At 36.5% G+C, this 21,853-nt stretch overlaps 5 protein-coding genes across 5 annotated transcripts; 3 read left to right on the top strand and 2 right to left on the bottom strand.

The window, feature by feature from the left end:
* The first annotated feature begins 1,075 nt into the window (after window positions 1-1,075).
* Surf4 (Surfeit locus protein 4) lies at window positions 1,076-4,296 on the top strand. Its single transcript, XM_043419125.1, has 3 exons — window positions 1,076-1,514; window positions 2,497-3,171; window positions 3,274-4,296. The coding sequence occupies exons 1-3, from the start codon at window positions 1,464-1,466 to the stop codon at window positions 3,358-3,360; spliced, it is 813 nt and encodes a 270-aa protein (XP_043275060.1). The 5' UTR covers window positions 1,076-1,463; the 3' UTR covers window positions 3,361-4,296.
* A 639-nt stretch (window positions 4,297-4,935) lies between these two features.
* LOC122410698 (rab-like protein 6) lies at window positions 4,936-8,877 on the top strand. The gene is made up of 5 exons (XM_043419060.1): window positions 4,936-5,121; window positions 5,457-5,661; window positions 5,876-7,148; window positions 7,273-7,780; window positions 8,087-8,877. Exons 2-5 carry the CDS (start codon window positions 5,535-5,537, stop codon window positions 8,276-8,278), a joined length of 2,100 nt encoding a protein of 699 aa, XP_043274995.1. The 5' UTR covers window positions 4,936-5,121; window positions 5,457-5,534; the 3' UTR covers window positions 8,279-8,877.
* A 525-nt stretch (window positions 8,878-9,402) lies between these two features.
* Window positions 9,403-12,105, top strand: LOC122410724 (uncharacterized). Its single transcript, XM_043419118.1, has 5 exons — window positions 9,403-9,709; window positions 10,117-10,476; window positions 10,714-10,802; window positions 10,885-11,106; window positions 11,270-12,105. Exons 1-5 carry the CDS (start codon window positions 9,584-9,586, stop codon window positions 11,502-11,504), a joined length of 1,032 nt encoding a protein of 343 aa, XP_043275053.1. The 5' UTR covers window positions 9,403-9,583; the 3' UTR covers window positions 11,505-12,105.
* Window positions 11,986-13,621, bottom strand: Rpb7 (DNA-directed RNA polymerase II subunit Rpb7). The gene is made up of 7 exons (XM_043419139.1): window positions 13,409-13,621; window positions 13,090-13,199; window positions 12,725-12,884; window positions 12,591-12,641; window positions 12,447-12,512; window positions 12,302-12,373; window positions 11,986-12,226 (listed from the first exon to the last, which is right to left on the bottom strand). The coding sequence occupies exons 1-7, from the start codon at window positions 13,418-13,420 to the stop codon at window positions 12,179-12,181; spliced, it is 519 nt and encodes a 172-aa protein (XP_043275074.1). The 5' UTR covers window positions 13,421-13,621; the 3' UTR covers window positions 11,986-12,178.
* A 121-nt stretch (window positions 13,622-13,742) lies between these two features.
* On the bottom strand, window positions 13,743-18,848 carry Naam (Nicotinamide amidase). The gene is made up of 6 exons (XM_043419147.1): window positions 18,500-18,848; window positions 18,095-18,335; window positions 17,494-17,963; window positions 16,584-16,788; window positions 15,757-16,001; window positions 13,743-15,237 (listed from the first exon to the last, which is right to left on the bottom strand). The coding sequence occupies exons 1-6, from the start codon at window positions 18,643-18,645 to the stop codon at window positions 14,670-14,672; spliced, it is 1,875 nt and encodes a 624-aa protein (XP_043275082.1). The 5' UTR covers window positions 18,646-18,848; the 3' UTR covers window positions 13,743-14,669.
* Between the last annotated feature and the right edge of the window lie 3,005 nt (window positions 18,849-21,853).

Raw genomic sequence — 21,853 nt, 5'->3', positions numbered from 1 at the left:
GAAAGCGTTATAAAAGCGCTCAAGTCGAACGCACCCAAAAAATTTATGCGGCAAGCCGACAAAAGAGCAACAGTAATACGAGTAATTCATCATACATGTGGCACATGCCCTTAGTGGGAGATAGCCATTCAGGATAAAGAAGAAGAAGAATACATCATACACACGATCCTATGAAAAAAATCAACTTCGAGTCTACACCGTGCGTAAACAGGTTGTTTTTTGTTAACTGGAATACCGTCAAATTTTTTAGCCGAAAATATACTGTGAATACTTGAAATCTTCAGAATGCGCAATTAAAAAAATTGTATATAATACCTTTTTTCTAATTTCGTATCTGTATATCCGTTGCGCTGCAAAATACCGTACCTCACTTTTAAATTGCATGAATAATGGATATGTCTTTGTGTATGTAAATAAAGATATTAATAATGAAAAAAAATGTCTAACGACAATGGATAAGTCAAACTTTCTACTTAAGATTTTCAAACGTAAAATATTTCAGTCTTATAATAAAAAAAAACTGCATTTCATAACATTCACGTGTACGATTCCAACAAAATTCCAAAAAAATTTCATTCGAATATAACACTTATTATATGATTTGCTATGAAATATGAATTTATGTAAATTGACATTAAAGTTGACGGCCGGGTTTTGACTTAAAAATAATTGGAACCTATTTTTCTTTATTTTAGAAGGTGTTACTTCAAATAAAGACTCGTACAGACGACTACTAAAAAAAAATTCAGGATTTTGTTACAAAAATTAATTTTATTGGACGTGTTGTTTTATAAGAATGAGCAAATTGAGAATTCGTTCGATTTTGCGTGGGAGTGCTTTTATTTGTGCAGTAATTTTCTGGACATTCGAATAATGAGAAAATGTAAACAAAATATTTTAAATTCAATTATAATTTGACTAGAGAGTTGGACTCGATAAATTTCCGATCCCCAAAGAGGCACGTACGTGAAACGTTTCGTTTGGTTTTGCGTATATTTCACGTGTTTGAAATCGCGGTCATTTGACCACGTAACCCGGAAGTTGCGTGTTTTTCCCGATATCTCCACATCATTACCGGGGAATAAAGTACGAGAGATCTCGATTGTGAGAAGGCTTTAATAATGAGGAGTTCTGGGCTCGATATGTGATATGAAGTTCAAACGAGTAGTGGTAATCATACGAGAGAGTAGTAGTTAATACTTAAATGATATATAGGTTTGGACCTCACGGTCGTTGAGAGAGTTACGTTTGCGCGAGTAAGTTTTTCGAGTCTCTTCGAAGGCATTTTTTTTCGTGAGCCTCGCGTGTAAGCTCAAAGCGTGTGCGTATGCTCTCGCTCATTCCTCTTCACACAGCCCGCGCTTTCTCTCTCTTTACTCTGTATCACGTATACCGTGTATACGTATGTGTGTCCGTGAGAGTGCATGGGTAATTTTTTATTTCGGTTTTTTGAATAACGCACGATGGTGCTCCAGCAAGAGGTTGTAACGAAGGCCGAGGAAATCGCCGACCAGGTAACGCTATTTTATTACACACCAACGAACTTTTTCGCAAATCATGGAACCTCCTTTTCTACCCGTATGTTATACATTTTGAGTGAAAGTTGAACCCCTATGGTTTTTTCTTTGAGATATACAGGTGTTCTACTCCTGTCAACGTCATCATGACCAGCCGTTGCGTCCAACTCGTTCACATACTTTATCACAAATCTACTACTCCGCTATCAGAAATTTTTTACCGTGTTATCGAACAATGCGATGCTTTGCGAAATTGCGATTCTGTACATTTCGGCTCAATCCCGTTTGTAGGTTATAAGCGAATATTTCTTGATTTTCTGTTACCAAACTTTGAGACATATTTTATGGGGTCCAGCTTTTGCAGCTTTCCTCACAATTGTTCAATCCTGTTCAAACACATTTCACATATGCTTAAAAAAATCCTTTGGTCGCTGATTCATTTGGCTTAAAATTGGATGTTATTTCATACATATTCATCGTTCCTTTATTTGTATTTGATATGGAGGGCAATTTCCAACTTTCTCTTTCTTCCAAACATATCAAAATTTTTTAACGACATTTACTGTTCATCTAGTTTCTAAAAAAAATGGTTTTTCTCAATTTTAATTGGATATTTATATTTTTCTTTTTTGATTCGAATTTTTGGTCATTTGTCCCTATTGTTAAGTAAAATTCTAAATGCTGAATTATTTCTTAATGAGCCGCAAGTTTTGTCGGTAGCGCTTGAATTTTTATTTCCTATCTTATTTTTTTTTCTTCCTTATGGTGATTGGTTATTATTGTGTTTTCATTCGTGTCTCTGGTTAAATTTTTCATTCAATTCTAAAACTAGTGTTGACTTTCTTCTCTGAAAAGTTTTAAATCATCCTGTACGTTAATATCCCAAATGAAATTTTCTTTGTTCACGGGAAATAAATAAGTAGGACTCCCAAGAAAAATGAATGAAGCAATTCAAACATATTGTTAAAAATGATTACAGGTAATTAGAAATGGAAAGCACATATTGCCGACGCTGGCGCGTCTCTGCCTTATTGCAACATTTTTGGAGGATGGCTTGAGAATGTGGACGCAATGGAACGAGCAAAGGGAATACATGGACATGTCCTGGGGATGCGGACAATTTTTAGCAACGTTATTTGTCTTTGTAAATCTGGTGGCACAATTAGGCGGTTGTGTGATGGTCATAGGAAGATTCAGAGTCAGCATAGCTTGCGGAGCACTTTTCTTCATCGTCGTACTTCAAACCTTTGCCTACAGTATACTCTGGGATATGCAATTTTTCTTTAGAAACTTGGCTCTCATAGGAGCTCTTCTTTTGGTACTGGCTGAATCACGAGTCGAAGGAAAATCTCTGTTTGCCGGTGTTCCAACACTTTCGGACAACAAACCGAAGAATTATCTTCAACTGGCTGGAAGAGTTCTTTTGGCGTTTATGTTTATAACGCTGATACGCTTCGAGATTTCGTTCATGCAAATAATTCAGGATATTCTTGGCAGTATTCTCATGGTTCTGGTGACCGTAGGATATAAAACGAAACTCAGCGCTCTCTTACTTGTACTACTTCTTACTGCTCTCAACTTTTATCACAATGCGTGGTGGACCATTCCTGATCACAAGCCTTTGAGAGATTTCCTCAAATACGATTTCTTCCAGGTCAGCTTCTAACTCAAATATTTAAACATAATTGAGAAAAACTTGAAATAAAAGTGCTAAGTTTTGTATCGTTGAGAATAACCATAAAATTTATCATTTCAGACGTTATCGGTTATTGGAGGACTTCTAATGATCGTTTCCCTTGGGCCAGGGGGAGTTTCCATGGACGAGCACAAAAAGAAATGGTAGATTTTTCTTCCATCACTCTCAGCATCATCAATCTATTATCATCCAAGAATTCCTCGATCGATCATGATAGAAAACCAACATTGGGTTTCGATTTTCGATTTTCTATGAAAGATGCAAACAAAAAATTGCAAATAAATATTCACCAGAAAAAACTTCCGGCTCTTTTAACGTTTCTACTGAGCGTATACACGTTTATAAAACGTCAATAATTCAACATCCCGAGCCAAGAATGAGCTCCGAACCGACGTTATATAACTGTGAAGAAAAAAAAAGAGCAATAAAATTTCACAGGGTTGGAAGAATGATCGATATTTAGCATTGTTAATCACCCTAGAATTTTAGACACAGTCATAGCGTACTTACACACGGGACCTATGAACCTCAATAGCGAGAATCTTGAGATAATATCTTGGGAGAATAACGAAACATGACGCGAGATACTCGCTGATACGTGGAACCGGAGAAGGACAAGAAATATTGAAAAATATCAAATGAAAGATTGAATTTCGGACACGAAGAAGACGTACGAAGACTAATTTATCAAATAATTAGTTGCATTGTATATACATAGCGGTATATTTACTATTGTGAGAAAAAACAATATTTTTTGGTGTTTGTTTTTTTTTCTCTCTGTGTTGATTTTGCGTCTGGATGCCAGGTTTTCTGTTTTTCAAATTATTCTTCCATAATAAATGTGTAAGAAAATGAAAATATTTTGTCATGTTTGTACGTGCCTTTTTATCAAGAAACGCAGTAGCGGCTTAATGCGAAATGTTTAAAGAAAAGCAAGCCTTACCGCACCTCTTATGTACACAAAATGCCGGTTTTGCGAATTCATAGTGTTCGTAATATCTGTATAAACATACGTAAGCCTTACTCCTACTATGGGGATTACTACTACATGTTGATGTGAATAAAAAATAGGTCGAACTTTCATTTTAGCCAAAATCTTCATTGTAGCCAGGTGTTGGATAGTGATCTTCGAACTGTTTGAACAGCTGGCTACAAAATTTGAAAATATTTTAAAAGTCCAATCATAATTTTCTTTGTATTCGGTGAATTATAAATTTTTATTTTTTTACATTTTTTAATTAATAAAAATTTACAAGTTTCGAACAGTGTGCACAACAATGTGATAGATAAAAACCTGAAACTACACAAAGATTTCAAGATTACATACAGTGAGTGACGAAAGTATTTGTACAGGAGGACATTTGGTTTATCCTCTGATCGAATAATTTCGTCGCTCACTGTATATCGGTTCATCGGTAGAGCAACAAATGAATAAACCACGTTGAAAATAGTTGCAGAAAATGAGTTCATATTAATTTTGTTCTTAAATTTGATGATGAGTAGTTTTTTTTTTTAATGCACTTCTTGGAGGATCTAACAATACGATAAACTTGAACCTTCATTAATTTTATTATCTTATAATAGTTTGCAATAAAAGTGATTATTTTCGATTTTTGCGTCACGAATGCATATTTCAGAACCCCCTGAGAAAATGTATGGCGAAAGTTGAATTCATTCCCGCTCTTTCCTAGACAGCGCTTCTCACCGACAAGATGCCAACGTCTTCGGAAGAAAGTTTTTTTATGAAACAGCTGTTCTATTGTGACAGTTATTCTGTCCAAGTGTCCATACTCCCTCGATAGGATCTCGGCAATTATTAATTCATGTCCCGACGATGTGATTGACTGAATTTTCGAGTTTTAACAATGAAATAAACAGAATCGCCGTTGTTCCTCGGACAGACATGTGGTGAGGCTCTGTCCGCAAGTTTTGCGAATTTTCCATAATCTTATGATTTGCGAATCTAACCATACTTTACGAATTCGTTGCCGCATCTATAGACTGTTACAAATTTTGCGATTTCTCTCAAATGATGAAATTTCGGATTTTCATACTGTATACACGTGAAATTTTTCAAGTAAGAACGAGCAACTATATGAAAATGGAAAAGTGCAAAAAAAAACGTTTGAAGCATCTCCAAAAGTTTCTCCAGAATATCTTTTTGCAAATCGTTAACTATCCAAATAATTGGAAGTTACAATTTTTGTCACAGTAAAAAATTATTTTTTGCATAATATTTTCAGATAACAGCTACGAATCTAACCTCAAAAAGTTGAGATTTCAATCTTTACACCTGTCAAAGATCTCAGAAATTTGCAACAATGTTCAACGCTTTCAAGAGGTTAGCTGGGAAGTCAGAAGGAACGACGAGCTCGTCGCCGAGACCAGCTCATCAATCCATGCCTTCAACTTTACAGCGGAAATTTGCTAAAGGAGTGCAGTATAATAGTAAGATAAATTTTTTCCTTCAATCTCTTTTATTAAGAAATATTTAAAAAATACAAAACATTTTTCAATTCTGTGGTCATTCCTTTCATCTTGGCAAGTCAAAGAATATAGTCCGGACTTTGGTAGCTTTTGTGATTGATACGAAGAATCATTTATTTCAAATCCCAAAGTGTAATGTTCATTTGATCAATTTTTTATTCTAATATGCTTGCAGTGAAAATAATAATAAAAGGAGACCGGAATGTTGGGAAATCTTGCCTATTTCACCGCCTTCAGGGACAGAAATTCATAGAAGAGTACATTCCTACAGAGGAGATAAGAGTAGCGAGTATTCAGTGGAATTATAAAGCAACGGATGACGTAGTTAAAGTGGAAGTGTGGGATGTAGTGGATAGAGGAAGAAGACGTCGAAAAATGGATGGTCTCAAGATGGACAACAAAGCGCCGTCGGAGAGTCTAAGTATGGAGGAGCCAGCATTGGATGCAGAATTCTTAGACGTTTACAAGGGAACAAACGGTGTGATAGTGATGATGGACGTGACAAAAACCTGGACTTTTGATTATGTGCAGAGAGAATTACCGAAAATTCCAGGTCACATACCGGTGATAGTGCTCGGCAATCACTGTGACATGTCACATCACAGAAGCGTGACGGCTGATCACGTGACGTATTTCATAGATTCGTTGAGCGAACGAAGCGCACAAGTGAGATACGCTGAATCCTCAATGAGAAATGGTTTTGGCCTAAAATTATTGCACAAATTTTTCAATCTTCCATTTTTACAATTGCAACGTGAGACGTTACTCAAACAGTTGGAAACTAACGAAGAGGAGACACATTTGACCGTCCAAGAGCTCGATTTGTTTCAGGATAGCGATGATGCAGATTATAACAAGTTTTTGGATAATCTCGTTAATCGTAGACGAGCTATCGCTGATTCCACTTCTGCAACTGTCCTCGTGCCTAACGTCACATCCTCCTTGAGCAGTGCTCGTCATCCCGTTAACTCCAACCATATTCCACAGCCGCTTGGCGACGTCAGACGGTCGGCCTCCATGCCAGGACCGATTGGCGGTGGAACACCGATCCCAGCAATGAAAACACTGGAATTTAAAACCACAGCCAGGCGAGAAAGCTTGTACTCAAAACAGACTGAAATTTCACCGAATCTAACTTGCCCTGGACAAGTCTCGTCCTCCACAGCCTCGCTGGCGTCTAGATCCGACACGAACAAATCCGGGGAGTCTGTTCCCGATGGTGCTCCCGATGGAAAGGACCTCGGAGGCACGAGGTCACAGTCTTTCATGTCGAAAATATTTGGGAACAAAAAGGAAGAAGAAAACGAACGAGCTGGTGGCAACTTCGGTGCGCCTATTATCAGCGTCGAGGACTTTGTCCCCGACGATGGTGTGCTAGATCGATCGTTCCTCGATGACAATCAACCCTCACCACAGAAAACACAAAATCAAGCTCGCGACTCGGACAGGTAAACATTTTGCCCGCTTTTGTCTTTCTCTTCGTACACTGTAAAACCCTGGAAAATAGACTCGCCCACTCGCTTCCCTCTAAATCGATCTCAACAGATTTCATCGATGTCATTTGATTTTCAGCGATACGGAAACTGCGAATCCTCTTGTCGCCGGCTACGAAGACGATTTATCCTCCGCCGACGAGGCTCCGAGCTCCGTACAAAGTCCGCCTGATTTACTAACCGAAAATCCACTGAGCAAGCAAAAGCACAAACGCGAATTGTTCGCCGTCGTCGAAACAACCCGCGAAGACGCAACGAAGCGCGATTCCATATCGTCGACCGAGCAGGAACTCGGCGACGGGGTCGAACCCTCTGATCTGGACTCGAGGGACGCGACCAATTCAGAAGCCTTCGACAATTGGCTCGGTCGCGATTCCAAGTGGCGTCAGAGTCCCGAGGGAGGTGAAGACGTTTGCAGCAGCACAAGCACCAGAAATAATCGTCTCGAACTAAGCGATAAAAGCTTGGACGTTAGTATGACCAGCTCCAACGTTCATCTCGAACTTCTCGACAGTACAAGTATGAGACAATTGAGCTCTAACGGAAGCAGTCCTGTGATGAAAGACAAAAAGAAACACAAGGAAAAGGTCAGTCAATTATCGATCTTCAGAGATCAGATTTTTCTCATTAGGTTGTCGGTGATCATTTTCTTCCGTGTTATTGAGGTTGATTGTTGATAAACAGCTGATCGCTGAAGCATGCTGTAAAAAGACGAAATAGAAAAAAATGTCAATAATCTAAGAGTCCATAAATTCGAGATTTTTCTGATAATTCTCGATTTATGCAGAATTTAATAAAAAAACAATAGAATTCATAGCTAGTTGAAGAGTGAGAAGCTTCGTTGAATTGTTGATTTCGACTCAGTGAAAACCGAAAAGTGTTGTTTCTTGCAGAGCGAAGACAAGGAGAAACGAAAAAAGAAGAAATCGAAGGACAAGGAAAAATCGGAGAAGTCGGAGAGGAGGAAGAAACGTTCGTCAAATCGTGCTCGCGACGATAAGCGAGAACGGGACGAATTCGAGGAGTTCCTTAACGGTTCGACTACGCGAGTCACCGGAATCGACGTTGCTTACGAGGCGATTTAGCTTTTGCCGCTTTATATAATTCGGGAAAAGAAAAACAAAATCATGTATTTTTCTTCCGAAAATGTCGATATAATTATTCCTGCCGTTGGTGAAAGCATTTTGTTGGTAGATCGCGTAATAATTTCATTACGAGCTACCATATTGTTAAGTTTTTACCATGCAACTCTACCGTATTGAAATTAACAGAATCAATTTTCTAGGATTTTCATCGAACAGTGAAAATTCTGGATTTTCATAAACAAAATTTGAACTCGCGGAAAATTCTTTTTTTAGTTAAACGAGGAAACCCAATTTCATCGTTTCTCTCGTTTTCGTAAAGTTATATATAAACATGAACTAAACTGGCTAAAATTTCATTCACAATTCATACGGCCGCATATCATTTTCAAGTTCACAAAGAAACGACGAAAATAGATATTCATTTTCATGTTATGTTATTTTTTTCATCACATCTCGTTATAACTAATAATAATAATATACTATTATAGAAATATAAATATATCCAATGTTGCGTCATTACTGCGTTACCTCGAGATTCATTGTAATTCATCGTGCATCGTTGTTGCAGCTTCATGTTAATAAATGTATATTTATAAAAATTTTACACTTCTTACTTTTCGTACACAAGGCCGAATATAAAATATTGAAAAAAGGACGACGAATTTTTGCAATTTTCGAACTTTTCAAACATTTTTGAAACATATACGCTTGAACAGTTGATTATTTGATGGAATGTTTTCGAAGGAGAACGAAAAAGAAAGTAATTATGCTATTTCATTGTTATTATAATTTCTTGTTATTATTTAATTGTTATTATAGTAAGAAAAATGGTTCAAACCAATTATGGCAATTTCAAAATGCTTGGGGGTTTATGGCAAAGGCGATTTTTTTAGTTTTCAACCGGAAAAAATCAAGTTTGAACGTAGTGGCTTGAATAGAATAATACTCGTAAGTTTCCATGCATCGAATTGAGTTCATAAAATTAATTTATTTTCTAAAAGTTCAAAGTTTTTCAATAATTTAAAAATCAGTTTTCTAGTACATTCTATAATGTATCGCCGCGTCGATTTTTATTTCACGACACGGTTGCGTCTGCTGGCTGCGTTTCTATGCCGCGCAGGTCGTCATGCACACATCTCGATCACACTCCCGAAAAAATCATGGTTGTGCCGATGGAGCCTGTGCGGTACCGCGTGAGACGAGTTATTCATTAAATTAAGAAAAAAACGAAAGCTGACACAAACCGAAGTGTAAAATCGTCGAATTAATAGAGTAACGAGAGATTATAAATAATCAAACGTCAGAATGTCTCTTTGCATACGAACAATTTCGAATAAATTGACGCCTTTCGTCGGCACGAGAAAACCGATAACGCACTTGGATCGCCAGCTGCCAAAACATGTAAAGGAGTCATCGGCTTTCCTTCAGGACGTGAGTTTTGCAAATTTTTAACATAATCTTTCAAAATGATCGATTTCAGTTTCCATCGTTTTTCGAATCTTTGCAGAATTACGTATTTTTCTGATCGCTCAGCTATTGTGGACATTCTGTACTTTTCACATTGTCGTTATTCCCAACTCGGTTAACCTCACAATTGCTTATGTAAGACGTGTATACTGATCGAGTTTTCAGTTATGTGATTTCAATCTTTTGAATAATAGAAGTTGCCATCGTATTTTTTTCAATGTAGTACTAAATTACTTACAGTCAAGCGATAAAGAACTAGCAAACATTACTTCATTTATCAAATGCTAACAATTGAAGAAAGAACAAAATTTTCATAGATCGTTATTGAAATTAAAACTCTTAATCATTCCATAATTTCATTTCCATCACAGTTTCTGGCTGGTGGTGTGATTCTGAATAGCAAGATACAACAGCGAGAGACAGCATTTAACTTGATGGTAAAACCCTTAAAGACATCCCAAAATGTTGTCGTTTGGAATTATAAACTTAAGAGGGAAGGCAATTGGAGTATCGGGAAGGGCAGAAAAGAATCTTTTCAGGATGTTGGCATAAAATTTTCCAATAAACTACTTGTGACAAAGGCCAGTAAAGTTTTTTCCGTTATGGGGAAGGAAAATGTACAGTCAGAAGCTAAAAATGATGATAATAAGCCTGCTGAAGCAACAGGTTCCGGGGATGGAAAACCATCGCTGGAACAATTAAACAATGTGTATGAAGTTCTTCGTGTTGATGTAAGTGCAATTCTACCTTAGACTTTGCTAAACTAGAGTGTTTGAAAAGTTTTGATACTAATAGAACGTCTAGAAATGGCAAAGTGAAATGAAAAAAAGTATCAAAGCTGTAATAAAAAAACTCAGTTGTTTTGATTTTAACGAAATTTCAAAGTCCAATACTTTTTTCACTAAATGAAAAAACATTTCTATAATGTTCATAAAAAATTATTAAAATTGCAATTTGATTATTTGCAGCTCCCTCACTTCTTTATAAACTCCATTGACTATAAGATCTACGGTAAAAATATAGTGTTCGAAAACAACATTAAGGGTACAGTGACAAAGTAAGTAAACCATAAACAAAAATGAGCTATGAATTCTGTAATCCTTTACTAAATATGAATATTTCAATTTCTTTTGCTCCAGAGGTATCTACGAATATGTTAAACAGACAGCAATGCTGAGAATTATAGGGCACGTAAAATTTGCCTACGTGAAGTTCGATGTATTGAAAATAACGGTTCATCCTGAGGACAGCTCGATTAAAGTTCGATGGCGTATACGAGGAATTACAGGATATAAGATTTTATTCACTTTTTGGAAATACAAGTTATGGAATTTGCAGTCTACGATTGATCAGCTTGAATCGTGAGTTTTCAATCTCTTATTCTTTCGTAATGCTTCAGGGAGTTAGAAAGTTTATATCCAGTAAATTTGTGACTGAAAAGCACGTAAAGTTTTTCTTTAATGTTTTGAAGTTGGTGTTTTTTGAAAAATGAATCGTGTTTAAAGGTTGATTTCGAAATTTCAGTTGGCATGATGGTTTCTCTACTTTCTACGTCGACGGAAGTGGCAAAGTGATAAAACATGTTGCTGACAAAATGATGCCGGATCAAGACAAGGAGGAAATATCAACTAAAGATAAATCAGGAATGGCAGCTAAGCTTGCATTATTTTTAGGCCTTTTTATACCTCAGGATTTCATGACGGACGTCCCACTACTGATGTCCAAGAGTGTCAAGCTCAAAAGGGACACGAAATGTTGAAAAGGAAAAGTCCGAAGTTGGAATCGTCTAATTAGAGCAATTAAGGAACGTAAAAACAAAAAACGCTTCACAATTGATTTTCTACATGTCAATAAATACACACGATTGCAGTAATTCCTTAGCAGAAAAAAATATGCGTCCAAAAATTGAGCACTGACGTTCAAAGAAATACAATTTTTCAAAAAATTTCAATTCTCCGAAAATTCATTAAAACATTGATTAAAAAAATCATTGATTTTTTCGAATTTAATTTTCATTAATTTTTTAATGTGAGAAAAAAATTGATTGATAGAATACGAATATTTAATGAGATTAGTAATAGAAGTTTGCGAGTAACAAGATCTTCTTTATGCAATAATATTATCACTGAACATCATTCGAAACCACAAGACAAAGAGACAGAAAAATTTACGGAGACAATTTTTTAATTTGAATCATGAATGAATTTGCAAAACTAAAAAGATTACGAAGTGGAATAATGTGCGCGCTAAAAACTACACCACTTTATTGAACCAGCCGACCCTCTTGTAAATAGTAGATAATTGTTGAAACAAAAATAAAAAATAAATAAACGATTGTTACTGACAGATGTAAAAGATGACGCCAATTGTGTAAATGTTTTGTTCTTATTCTATTAATTGACCATCCCACAGTCAGCCTATTTTATTCAATCATTAGCATATTAGTCCCAAGAAATCGTCCATTAACGTCCCGATGGCAAACTGAAAGAGAAAGGTCGTGATAATGTAAAATAGTAGCATTGAAACAGAATTTTTTGATAAAAATTCAGTTCTTACGATCCCTGTTGCGTCGACTCGTGTACCAACGATTTTCAGTCTGATCTCGTCATCCGCTTGGATTACAACATCCTGCAAAGATTATTTTGATTACTTGTCATTACTATTTTATTGTTGGTGATGTTTCGTTGAGATTTGTGTGTACCTCTTCTTTGGATTTATAACAAGCTGGATTTACATTTGGACAGAATTGCATTTCAGCAGGAATGGACTGTTGGGAGAAAAATTTAGTATTATTCTCTATAAATTATCAGAAGATTGATTCTTTTGCACTATAAAAATCACTTACATGATGGGATATGAAACACGATAACGGTCCTATTTCAGCAAACATGCCAACCTAATTGATAAATGAAAATTAACAGACGAAACATAAAAAAACTATACCTTTGTTCTCATGATCAGTTGTGATTAAAATTGTACCTTGTTAACTTGAGTAACAATTGCTTCTAAAACTTCTCCTTTGAAGGGCCTAAATACTATTGCCTTATATTTGACAGGATAGACCACAAAGCCTTGGCCAGGCTGAATTATTCCAGCTCCAATATTATCTATTGTTGTGACAGCAACGACAAATCCATATCTGAGGAAAATAGTTTTGTAAAATTGAATGTTTATGCTTATAAATTAGAAAAATTTTTTTGAAAATATTTTCTTCAAGGCTGGATGCAAAGGTTAGAAAAAAGCGTACTTCAGTTACGTTTAAGTCAAGTTCATTAGAGATAAAATTACTTTCGAAATGTGATCGTCTATATATTCTTAAAACCTTTCTACAATTGTAAACATACTTTCCAGTGCATGTTCCCTCGACTTCTGTGTACAATTTTTGTTTGACTGTGTCAAGTAATTGTGGCCCAAAATATCGCGGATGCAATAAAATTTCGTGCTCCAGTGATATCTATGCAAATCGAGGAGAGGAAGTTATAAAATGTAGGTAACTAAAAAGTAAATATTTACACACAATATTCAAATATTCAATCCAATGCTGCGTTTCAACACTGTAAAGTCAACATTTTTCCAAAAACTCCATCAAATATGATTCTATGATCAAGATAATTACAGATGGATTTTATAGTTAAATGAAATTTATTAATAATTTTTACATACGTGATAAAACATAATGGAAAGTCTATTATAACCTCAACAACGCGTCACGATTGTACACTAACAACATCTAGGTTATGTCTATCACCGGTGTCTCGGTGTCCGGTGTTATTGTGTCGCGAAACTTATAGGTGGCGTTGAATTCCGCATAAAGAACGCATGCTCATATTTCTCGTGGGTGGCGAATTCTTCAAATAAAAAAATTTCATCACATCCAAACAATTGTAAGTTAGATTAATGAAAAAATGAATTTTTCTCGTTTGCTAGGGAAGGGAAAAATTGGATACAGGATTTTTATTCAATGAAAATGGTGACCATTGATCTTCAAAAAAATCCATTACATAGCAATAATTATTTATTTTGAAACTTTTTCACCAAACTTTACATCCCCATAAAATTTTAAACGTGTAACAACAACATGTATCATCGAAACTAGAATTTTCATTCGACAACCACATTTTATAAGGAATCAACACCTAATATGAGGCTCCCCCTAAATTACTAATAGGAACATTTCAATTTGTCATCTACTCAATGCAACAATAAATATTACAACATATTCTATCGAGTGTAACCCTAGCAGATCGAGCAACGGTTTTGAGCAGTTCAGTTAAACTTTTTGTCATATTCAGGCAACAATTGCTGCAAGTACAAGGCAGAGAGCAATTTCTGTTTATTTCTTATTTTTCTCCAATTTATAAACAAGCAAAGAAAAAAATAACATTTTGCTTTTCTAATAAGTAGGAGATAATTTTCAAACTGGATTTTTTTTACTCTGTATGTTCTTGAAATAATCTACAGTAGAATTAGGAGGGAAGGAAAAATATGTAAAATATCTGGAATTGCCTTAATATTCTTACAAAACGTGAAAACTTTCTTTGGATTTTCCGGAATTTAATTATGATGAGCACAATGGGAAATTTACTATTCGGAATGTTCTTGCGACAACCAATCGAACAAACTTCACAAATTTGTTCGACCAGTTGTACAGCGATAACCGGAGGATAAAAGTAAGGTTTATCTTTGGTTGAAAGTATATTGGAACTAGGTTCAAGTGTAAACCACCACAAAAACGATGGCTTTACCACCTTTCAATAAATTTTTATTGACGGCTAAAGATTTGAGTCAATTTCAAATGTTGAATCCGTCAACTAAAACCCACCCTCGAAAGAGAAAAAAAATCCAAGTTTGTTAGTATCAGCAATGAACATTTGCCCGATTTGCTAGTAAATAAGTACTGATCAGTAAAGAAAATGAGCGCTAATTAACCGTAATCTCGTCGCCTATTGAGTAAAGAGTTTTTAAGTTCAAGAGCAAGTTTATAGCCGAGCTCAGGCCTACGATCTTTACCCTCGATCATGGCTTTCACCTGGCTGGAATTAACGATAACACCGTTACTCGAGATAACCGCAGCTTTGGTTTTTTCAATGTCAACGAGGTCAACACCGCGGCTACAGTCATCGATGAGTATGGTTCGATAACCGCTCGTAAGAGCGTCGACAGCAGTCGCTCCAACACAAACGTCATAGGCCAACCCACAAATATAAATGTCGGTTGCACCTTTGCCCTGTAGTTGAGACGAAAGTGTCGTTTCCGTCAGTTTTTTGTTGTCCCAAAATACTGAATAAGAATCAACTTCTGGATTTGTGCCTTTGTAAATTTTGATCGCTTTATCGACTATTTTGAGATCTTTGTGAAGTTCCGCGCCCCACGAATCTTGAACGCAATGACGAGGCCACAGACGTTGCTTCAGTGTAGGTGGCCCTCGAAATGTCACGGTGTCGTAGACTCGCGCTTCCTCTTTCGAAATTGGACTCGACTCGTCGACTTCTCTGAAAATGTGATTTTTTTTCGAAATTAATGCTGCGTACAAAATCTTCGGTCTGAGAAGTACGAAAGAATGTTGCGATACTCGAAACTTTTTTTTCTCGGCTAGAAAATTTCATTCGAAAAATACCATCCGCTTTGAGCTGAAAATAAATTTCAATTAAGTCAAAAACCACCGAACACAGTAATTCTCGGGTTGCGCTGACCCGGTGTGTACGAATAAACTGCAATTAGTATTCAATTCTAACCTCTTTTCGACTCAAAATTCTCCAAGTGAAGGATCATTTTCAAAAAAAAACTTAGCCTAAAAATTAATAACCTCGGAGAGGGATGTTTCCACTTTAAACAAATTTTTTAAAATAGATTTCTGTTCAAAGAAAAAATAATCATTTTTTTCGCCTCGAATTGACCTAATTATGGTAACGAATTGATAAAGTTTTGCACTTTCAAAAGCGTGCGACTTTCGGATTGGAGATTTTTTATATCAGTCCCTTGGTAAAAGTGTCAGTTTATTGTTCGATTACCTCAGATGTAAATTGTCGATGAACGATACGTGATCGACAGGATGCCAATCGAGGGAATAAAACACCGAATCGAATTGTACGGTCTCGAGGAGGCGATTTATGGGCTCGATTACTTCAGATCCATCATGTTGTGCCGCGCAATTTTTTATGTTCAACGATCCTGTTATGAAGTCATTCTGGACATCGACGATGAGAAACGCACTTCGTGGCCTAGTACAAACTTTTATCCAACGATTCCAACATATCTAAGAAAAAATTTAAAAAACTAATTTGTTTTTTTTTTTAACGATCCTATTTCCGGCTTAGTTTGGTTGTGTTGACTAAAGTAATATATTTTAGTCTCCTGTCACGATTGCGTGTGGTCATTATCATTCTTTACTCGTTTCTTTGCCAATTTTTTCGTTCCATTATCTTCATGCAATGTAAATTCCCTTCCCCCCACCCCCCTTCTTTTTCCCCTATGATATAATACGTTTGAATCGGCGACGTGAATTACATAGTGAATCATTTTTTGACGTGCCAATAAAATGTCAAATCTATAAAAACGTAATAAAGATAATAATGATTGGATTTATAAAAACATATTATTGTGGAAGAATTAAAACATTTCGAATAGTTCTGTGTACATTGCGTTTCAACACCTGAGATGAGTCAAATGTCCAGAGTGTTTACACGTTCTTGACCCACTGCGTGTGTTTCGATATTCAAAAAAAGCAACGGTTGATAATTCATGTACTTTGAAACGTTGTAGGGCTCTGGAATGTACGGTGTTGTGGGATCGTATTTTTCGGAATTTATGAAAAATTACGTATTTATAGAGTTCTCACCTCAAATTCTTCTCGATCGAGTTTACCGTCACATTTGAAATCGAATATCTGATAAATCTCGACCAATTGTTTTTCTTCGAGACCGTAGATCTTGCCGCGATCGTTTCGAAATAGTGCCCGGCATATTAGCTCGAATTCGTCGATGGACAAAAAACCATCGCAGTCTTTGTCGAAAGCGGTGAAGCACGCGTCCATTCTCGCCGCTCTTAAAACACTTGCACTTTATGTACACACGTTTCTAAGATATTTGTTGAATCGATATTCACACGCTTTTATGGAATGACGTGAAGCTTTTGACGAGTGAATTTTATACGTGCCGGCGAGCTTTAATACCGCTGCGGTAATAACACCGCAATTTTTCGACACCTCACATTGCATGCATGGCTCTCCTACTCCGCTCTCCCTCTCTTGCTCTGTCTTACACACATGTTGGCCCGAAAGACCTTGAAAAGGAACGAGGGAAGGGAGACCGGAGAGTGGGAGATTGAGCGCGAGAGAAAGAGAGGGAAAAACTTTTATCTTATAGCGAAACTGTTCAAAATAAAAGGGCAAAAAACATTTGCTCAAATTGAAACAAATTGAAAATTTATGACCATATAATAATTTGATGAAAAACGGAAATTTCGAAAGAACTATTCGCATTATTTTTTCCATTTTTTATCAATTTTATTGTCACGTACGATAAAATCAATTACTAAGAGCTTCAAGATCCAAAACTCAAATGCAAAAAGGAAAATTAAAAAAAATATTTTCACTTACGAAAAATGGTTATGAGGAATAAAATCGATATGCAGCAACTGCAAATAAAAGAAAATATTTTTTCCATTATTTTAATATCTTTTTAAAAAATACATTTTTTTTACTATTCTATTGAATAAGTCTATGATGAGTGAGCGTTGCCACGTCCAACATAGGCTCTGGCTGCAGCAACTCATTGGTATTGTATTTGGAGGATTCCTCAAAGGCATAAGTGACAGAAGTGTCGGTCAAAACAATATTTGACTCTGCAAGAATAATTATACAATTACGCAATCTTGCGCAAACTTCCCGATCAACTTGAGGCACCCTTGATAAATCTTGAGTGAATCCACCTTCCGAACGATCAGTACCAGAGCTGTTCGCTCCGATCCATACATAACCGTTAGTACCAAGAATCAATACAGCGCCATTGGCTAAATTATGAAAATGGGTTTTCATTGGTTTTATTAAAGCTGGTAGCACTTTCAGCATTATTCCTTGCGATAATTTTCCATATTTTAATACACGAGTGTGCAGAGACAGTGATCCATCTGAATATGTGTTTTGCACCTCAGCACAAATCAAATCTCCCTCTTGTAGATACCGTCGCATTGTCTGCTCATCTTCTGCTGAACGTCTTCTCTGGAAATTAATAAAAAATGGGTGAAAAAAACAGTAAAATACATTTTTTTTTCTGGAGCAACTTCTAATACAATTACAAGTAAAATATTTTCTAAGATGATTTCTATTTAATAAATGTTAACAGAACTTACAAGTTCTCCTCCCGGTAGGTTAACACTGGATAACAATAGAACGGAGTCAAGCTTGGAATTAGTATCGACTTTCCATCTGCTTTGCTGGACCTCTGTAATTCTACCAACGATAACGTCACCAATTTCCCCTTGATATCTTGTTTTCAGAGGCCTGACAGATATTAGTTTGTTAACTTTTTCCAGTACTCCTGCAACAGAAGCTCGCAAAGTTTCTTCTTCATCCACGTAAGTACCATGGCCTCTATGGGTGGAAAAAATATATTGGGTTAATACGGTTACACCGAACAATCAAAAACACTGTAATAATAAGTAGCAGAATTTTTGAGTTTGTTCGGATTCAGTTTTGCATTTGGAGCGTTACTCTCATACGAAACTTGAAACTTGAAAAAATCTAACATCATCTACCTCAGGAAGTCTGGTTGTCCAGTGATTTCTTCTCCAGGAGTGTAAAATCGTGGTTGAATACTGTCGAGAGGTATTAAATTCATATCTTGACGATAAACCGCCAAACGTACGTTTATATCAGGATATTCGTCTATCCCTAGCTCCATCCTGAAATTTTTTGATTTTTTTCTAACGTTCAACGATTGACTGAGAACGGTAAATAAGAACGAAACAGTGAAGGGGCAAATATCGTTTTCGTGCTGATGAATTTAGAGGTTATATACGACTGTGGAATCAACACGCGCGTGGTACAACACTTCAAAAAAACACGAGCCCCACGAGCCAATCGGCTGGACAGAACGTCAAAACTTTGACAGTGATAGGAGAAGCCGACAAAAAAAAGCTCGGAGTGATAGCCGATATTACCCACCGTGCATATTCCCCATTGAAATTTTGCATTGGCATCACTGGGCTTGAACACGAAGATTCATAGAGAGGCATGATACTAATAGAAAATATTTTTCTGTTTTATCATTCGTTATAAGTATTAATGAATATGTAGTATACAGATAGAGCGTCGGGTTGTATTTTTTGGAGTCAGCAGCGCTGATCACTCGCTAATTCAAATATTGAAGTGCTGCATGAGCACTTGAAGAAAAAAGATACGACGACAGAGATTCTCAACTTTGTTGACAGTCGAGTAAAAACACATTTACATCTTTACCAGAAACATTTCAACGAAAATTTGCACAACTACCACCATATATCAACTCTGCAAAACATTCTATTCGTAAATCTATAAATCGCAACGACTGTATCATGAAAATAAATAATATGAAAATATTATATCTAACGGTTCATTATTTGAAAAAAATACTTCCATGAAATATCCAAACGTCATCCTGACGTTCACGTGTTTTGATCATTCAATCGGCAGAATGTCTACATTTGTAACATGAAAATCATTTTTCATATTTCGCGCACTCGTATTTAAAAAAAAAAATCGTTGGTGTAGTTACTCACGGTTACAGGAACGGGCCTCGATCTTCTTCCTACCTTTTTCTCCCGCGATCCTTGCGATCTTCGTTTTCCTCGACGATCCTCTCCCTCTCCGTCTTCCTCCACGATCCTTTCGCTTTCCCTCTGCCTCTACGATTCTCTTATCCTGCTCCATGGTTCTGATCATAAAGAACTTTCCACATATTTTCAACACACTTTTCTTCCAATGTTTTTTCGTCCTCCCATGTTTGGAATAAATCATTTCACCTTTAACTTTTGTTATCACTTCACCGTATCGCAGAAAATCGTAATCGCGATTCATTATCACAAAGTTATATTTTCGCTGGTCTTTTTTTCGAGAACGAACTTGGGTTTTTATTCACCAAAAATTTAACTTTATACCGACGCGAGAGAAAAAATTCGTTATTTAATTGTACGACCGATTGAATACGAAAATTAACATAAACGAAAAAAAATATCCCCATTTTCAGGGAGGGCTCTTCTTTACCTACTCTTCCCTAGGTTTTTTCCCCCAGAAAACCGTTTTTGCGCAAATGGATAAGCCAATATGTCGAGTAACAGAAATAATTGTAGTGACAAAACCTGTACCACCGTTTCATAGAGAATCGAGTGTGCCCGCGTGCGTGCACGCGTGGTCGGTCGCTCGCGTCCTATTGTTAGCATTTGACTAGTAAAAACTATTCGTAATGCTGTACATAGCTGCGGTTATACGCGTTGCGTGCATTGCTTAGCGTGCAGCGTTTGCAACTCCGACTTATCTGCATGGAATCTTGCCTGCGCGACTTCAAAGTGATACAGAAACTGTATCGAGCTCGGAACTGTGTCAAACTATCCGCTATGGAGTAGATTTACTGACTGTCCGTCTTCGCTTGCCGACAACCCCATGGCTTTAGGACCGTGCGTTAGGTGCTTTGCTTTGCGTTGCGTTGCTCGGGGTATGCTTGCATCTTAGCTCGCTTGCGGACACGCGCGCGTGCGAGCATACACAAGACTCTCGAAGCTATATGACAGGCGTCACAAAACTCTTTCTGTTACTGGCCCTTGCCTCGATACTATTTTTCACGAATTACCAAAATTTTATAAATACTCATTCATGTGCAAATTTTGTAATAATAATAACATCGAGTGCGAGGACTTCCCTATCGGCTTATCTATATAGTTGCGTCAAAAAAAGGAATTTCAGAAATTAAAGGAAAAAAATGTATATTGACAAGGAGCGAATCATTATTTTTTATTAAATTTCAACTTTAATATTCGTTACGTTGTGTTTTCGTGTCTTTTATCGATTCGCACGATCCTAAGTTCATTTATTTTGTAATTTAGATGACCGATCATGCAGTTGCTTCAGCGAGATTGAATTTACTGTTAAAAGTATGAAATAACTGTTAAAGCTACAATAATTGATAAAATTATGACCGCTACCAATTTTTATTGGTTTCTATTTTAATTGTTTATCGATTGATTGAAAAAAATTAAATCGTAAAAAAAGATTATTTTAGTCATTGGATTAAGTAGGATTCCACGTGTCGTATTTCGTGCCCCGTTTTTTTTCTCAATGCACTGGAATGTACAATGCGTAGGGATAACGGCACGCTCACGTTCCGCGCCAGTCCTCACCCTACGCCCGCCGGGCGGTGAGTGAAGCCAATCATGTTGCGCCTGCGCCTCTCCCCTGTCTCGAGCTCCGCCCGGTGTCCGCCCGTCTCCCCTCTCTCCCGCTGGCGGCTGGCCGAACGCCTCTATCCCCACTCTGCTCTGCTACTACGCTATAGCGAATAGTCCAAACACGACCAAGCGTAAACGCGTGAAAACGTAAACACGTGAAGAACGAAAACAAACTGAACGAATTATCCAAAATCCATTCGTAAATATTCACCGATTAATTGCCATAATTATCAATACACAAAATTGTATGTACCGAACCGTTGAATAAATTATGATCATCCATTAAAATTATACATTATTTGTGACGCTCTAATATTTATATATTAAGGTATTTTTATCAAATTTTAATTAATATTTTTTTATTTGCGACATGGCGATTGTTTTTCCATTGATATCTATATATTTTTTTGTCGATTGGGAATTTGGACGGCGCAAATTCCCCATAGTTCATTTTTTGTTGTTCACAGAGAGATTAATAACAACTTTTATCGTTTTGAATCTCGGCGTACACATTCGTTGAACAAAGAGACGCGTTATCATAGTTAAACGCAAAATTCGTGCTTCGCTAGACAAAAATTCCGACAGATATACATATAATGTTATATTGTCAATATAATGTTATAATTGTACATATAATGTTATATATATGGATGTACATGTTCAAAAATGTTTCTTGGTAAACAAAAGTGA

Source organism: Venturia canescens, chromosome 5 (genome assembly GCF_019457755.1).
Source record: "Venturia canescens isolate UGA chromosome 5, ASM1945775v1, whole genome shotgun sequence".
In the NCBI taxonomy this organism is placed as follows: domain Eukaryota; kingdom Metazoa; phylum Arthropoda; class Insecta; order Hymenoptera; family Ichneumonidae; genus Venturia; species Venturia canescens.
The sequence above is the reverse complement of the archived record's forward strand: the minus strand, read 5'-3'. Positions and strand labels throughout refer to the sequence as shown.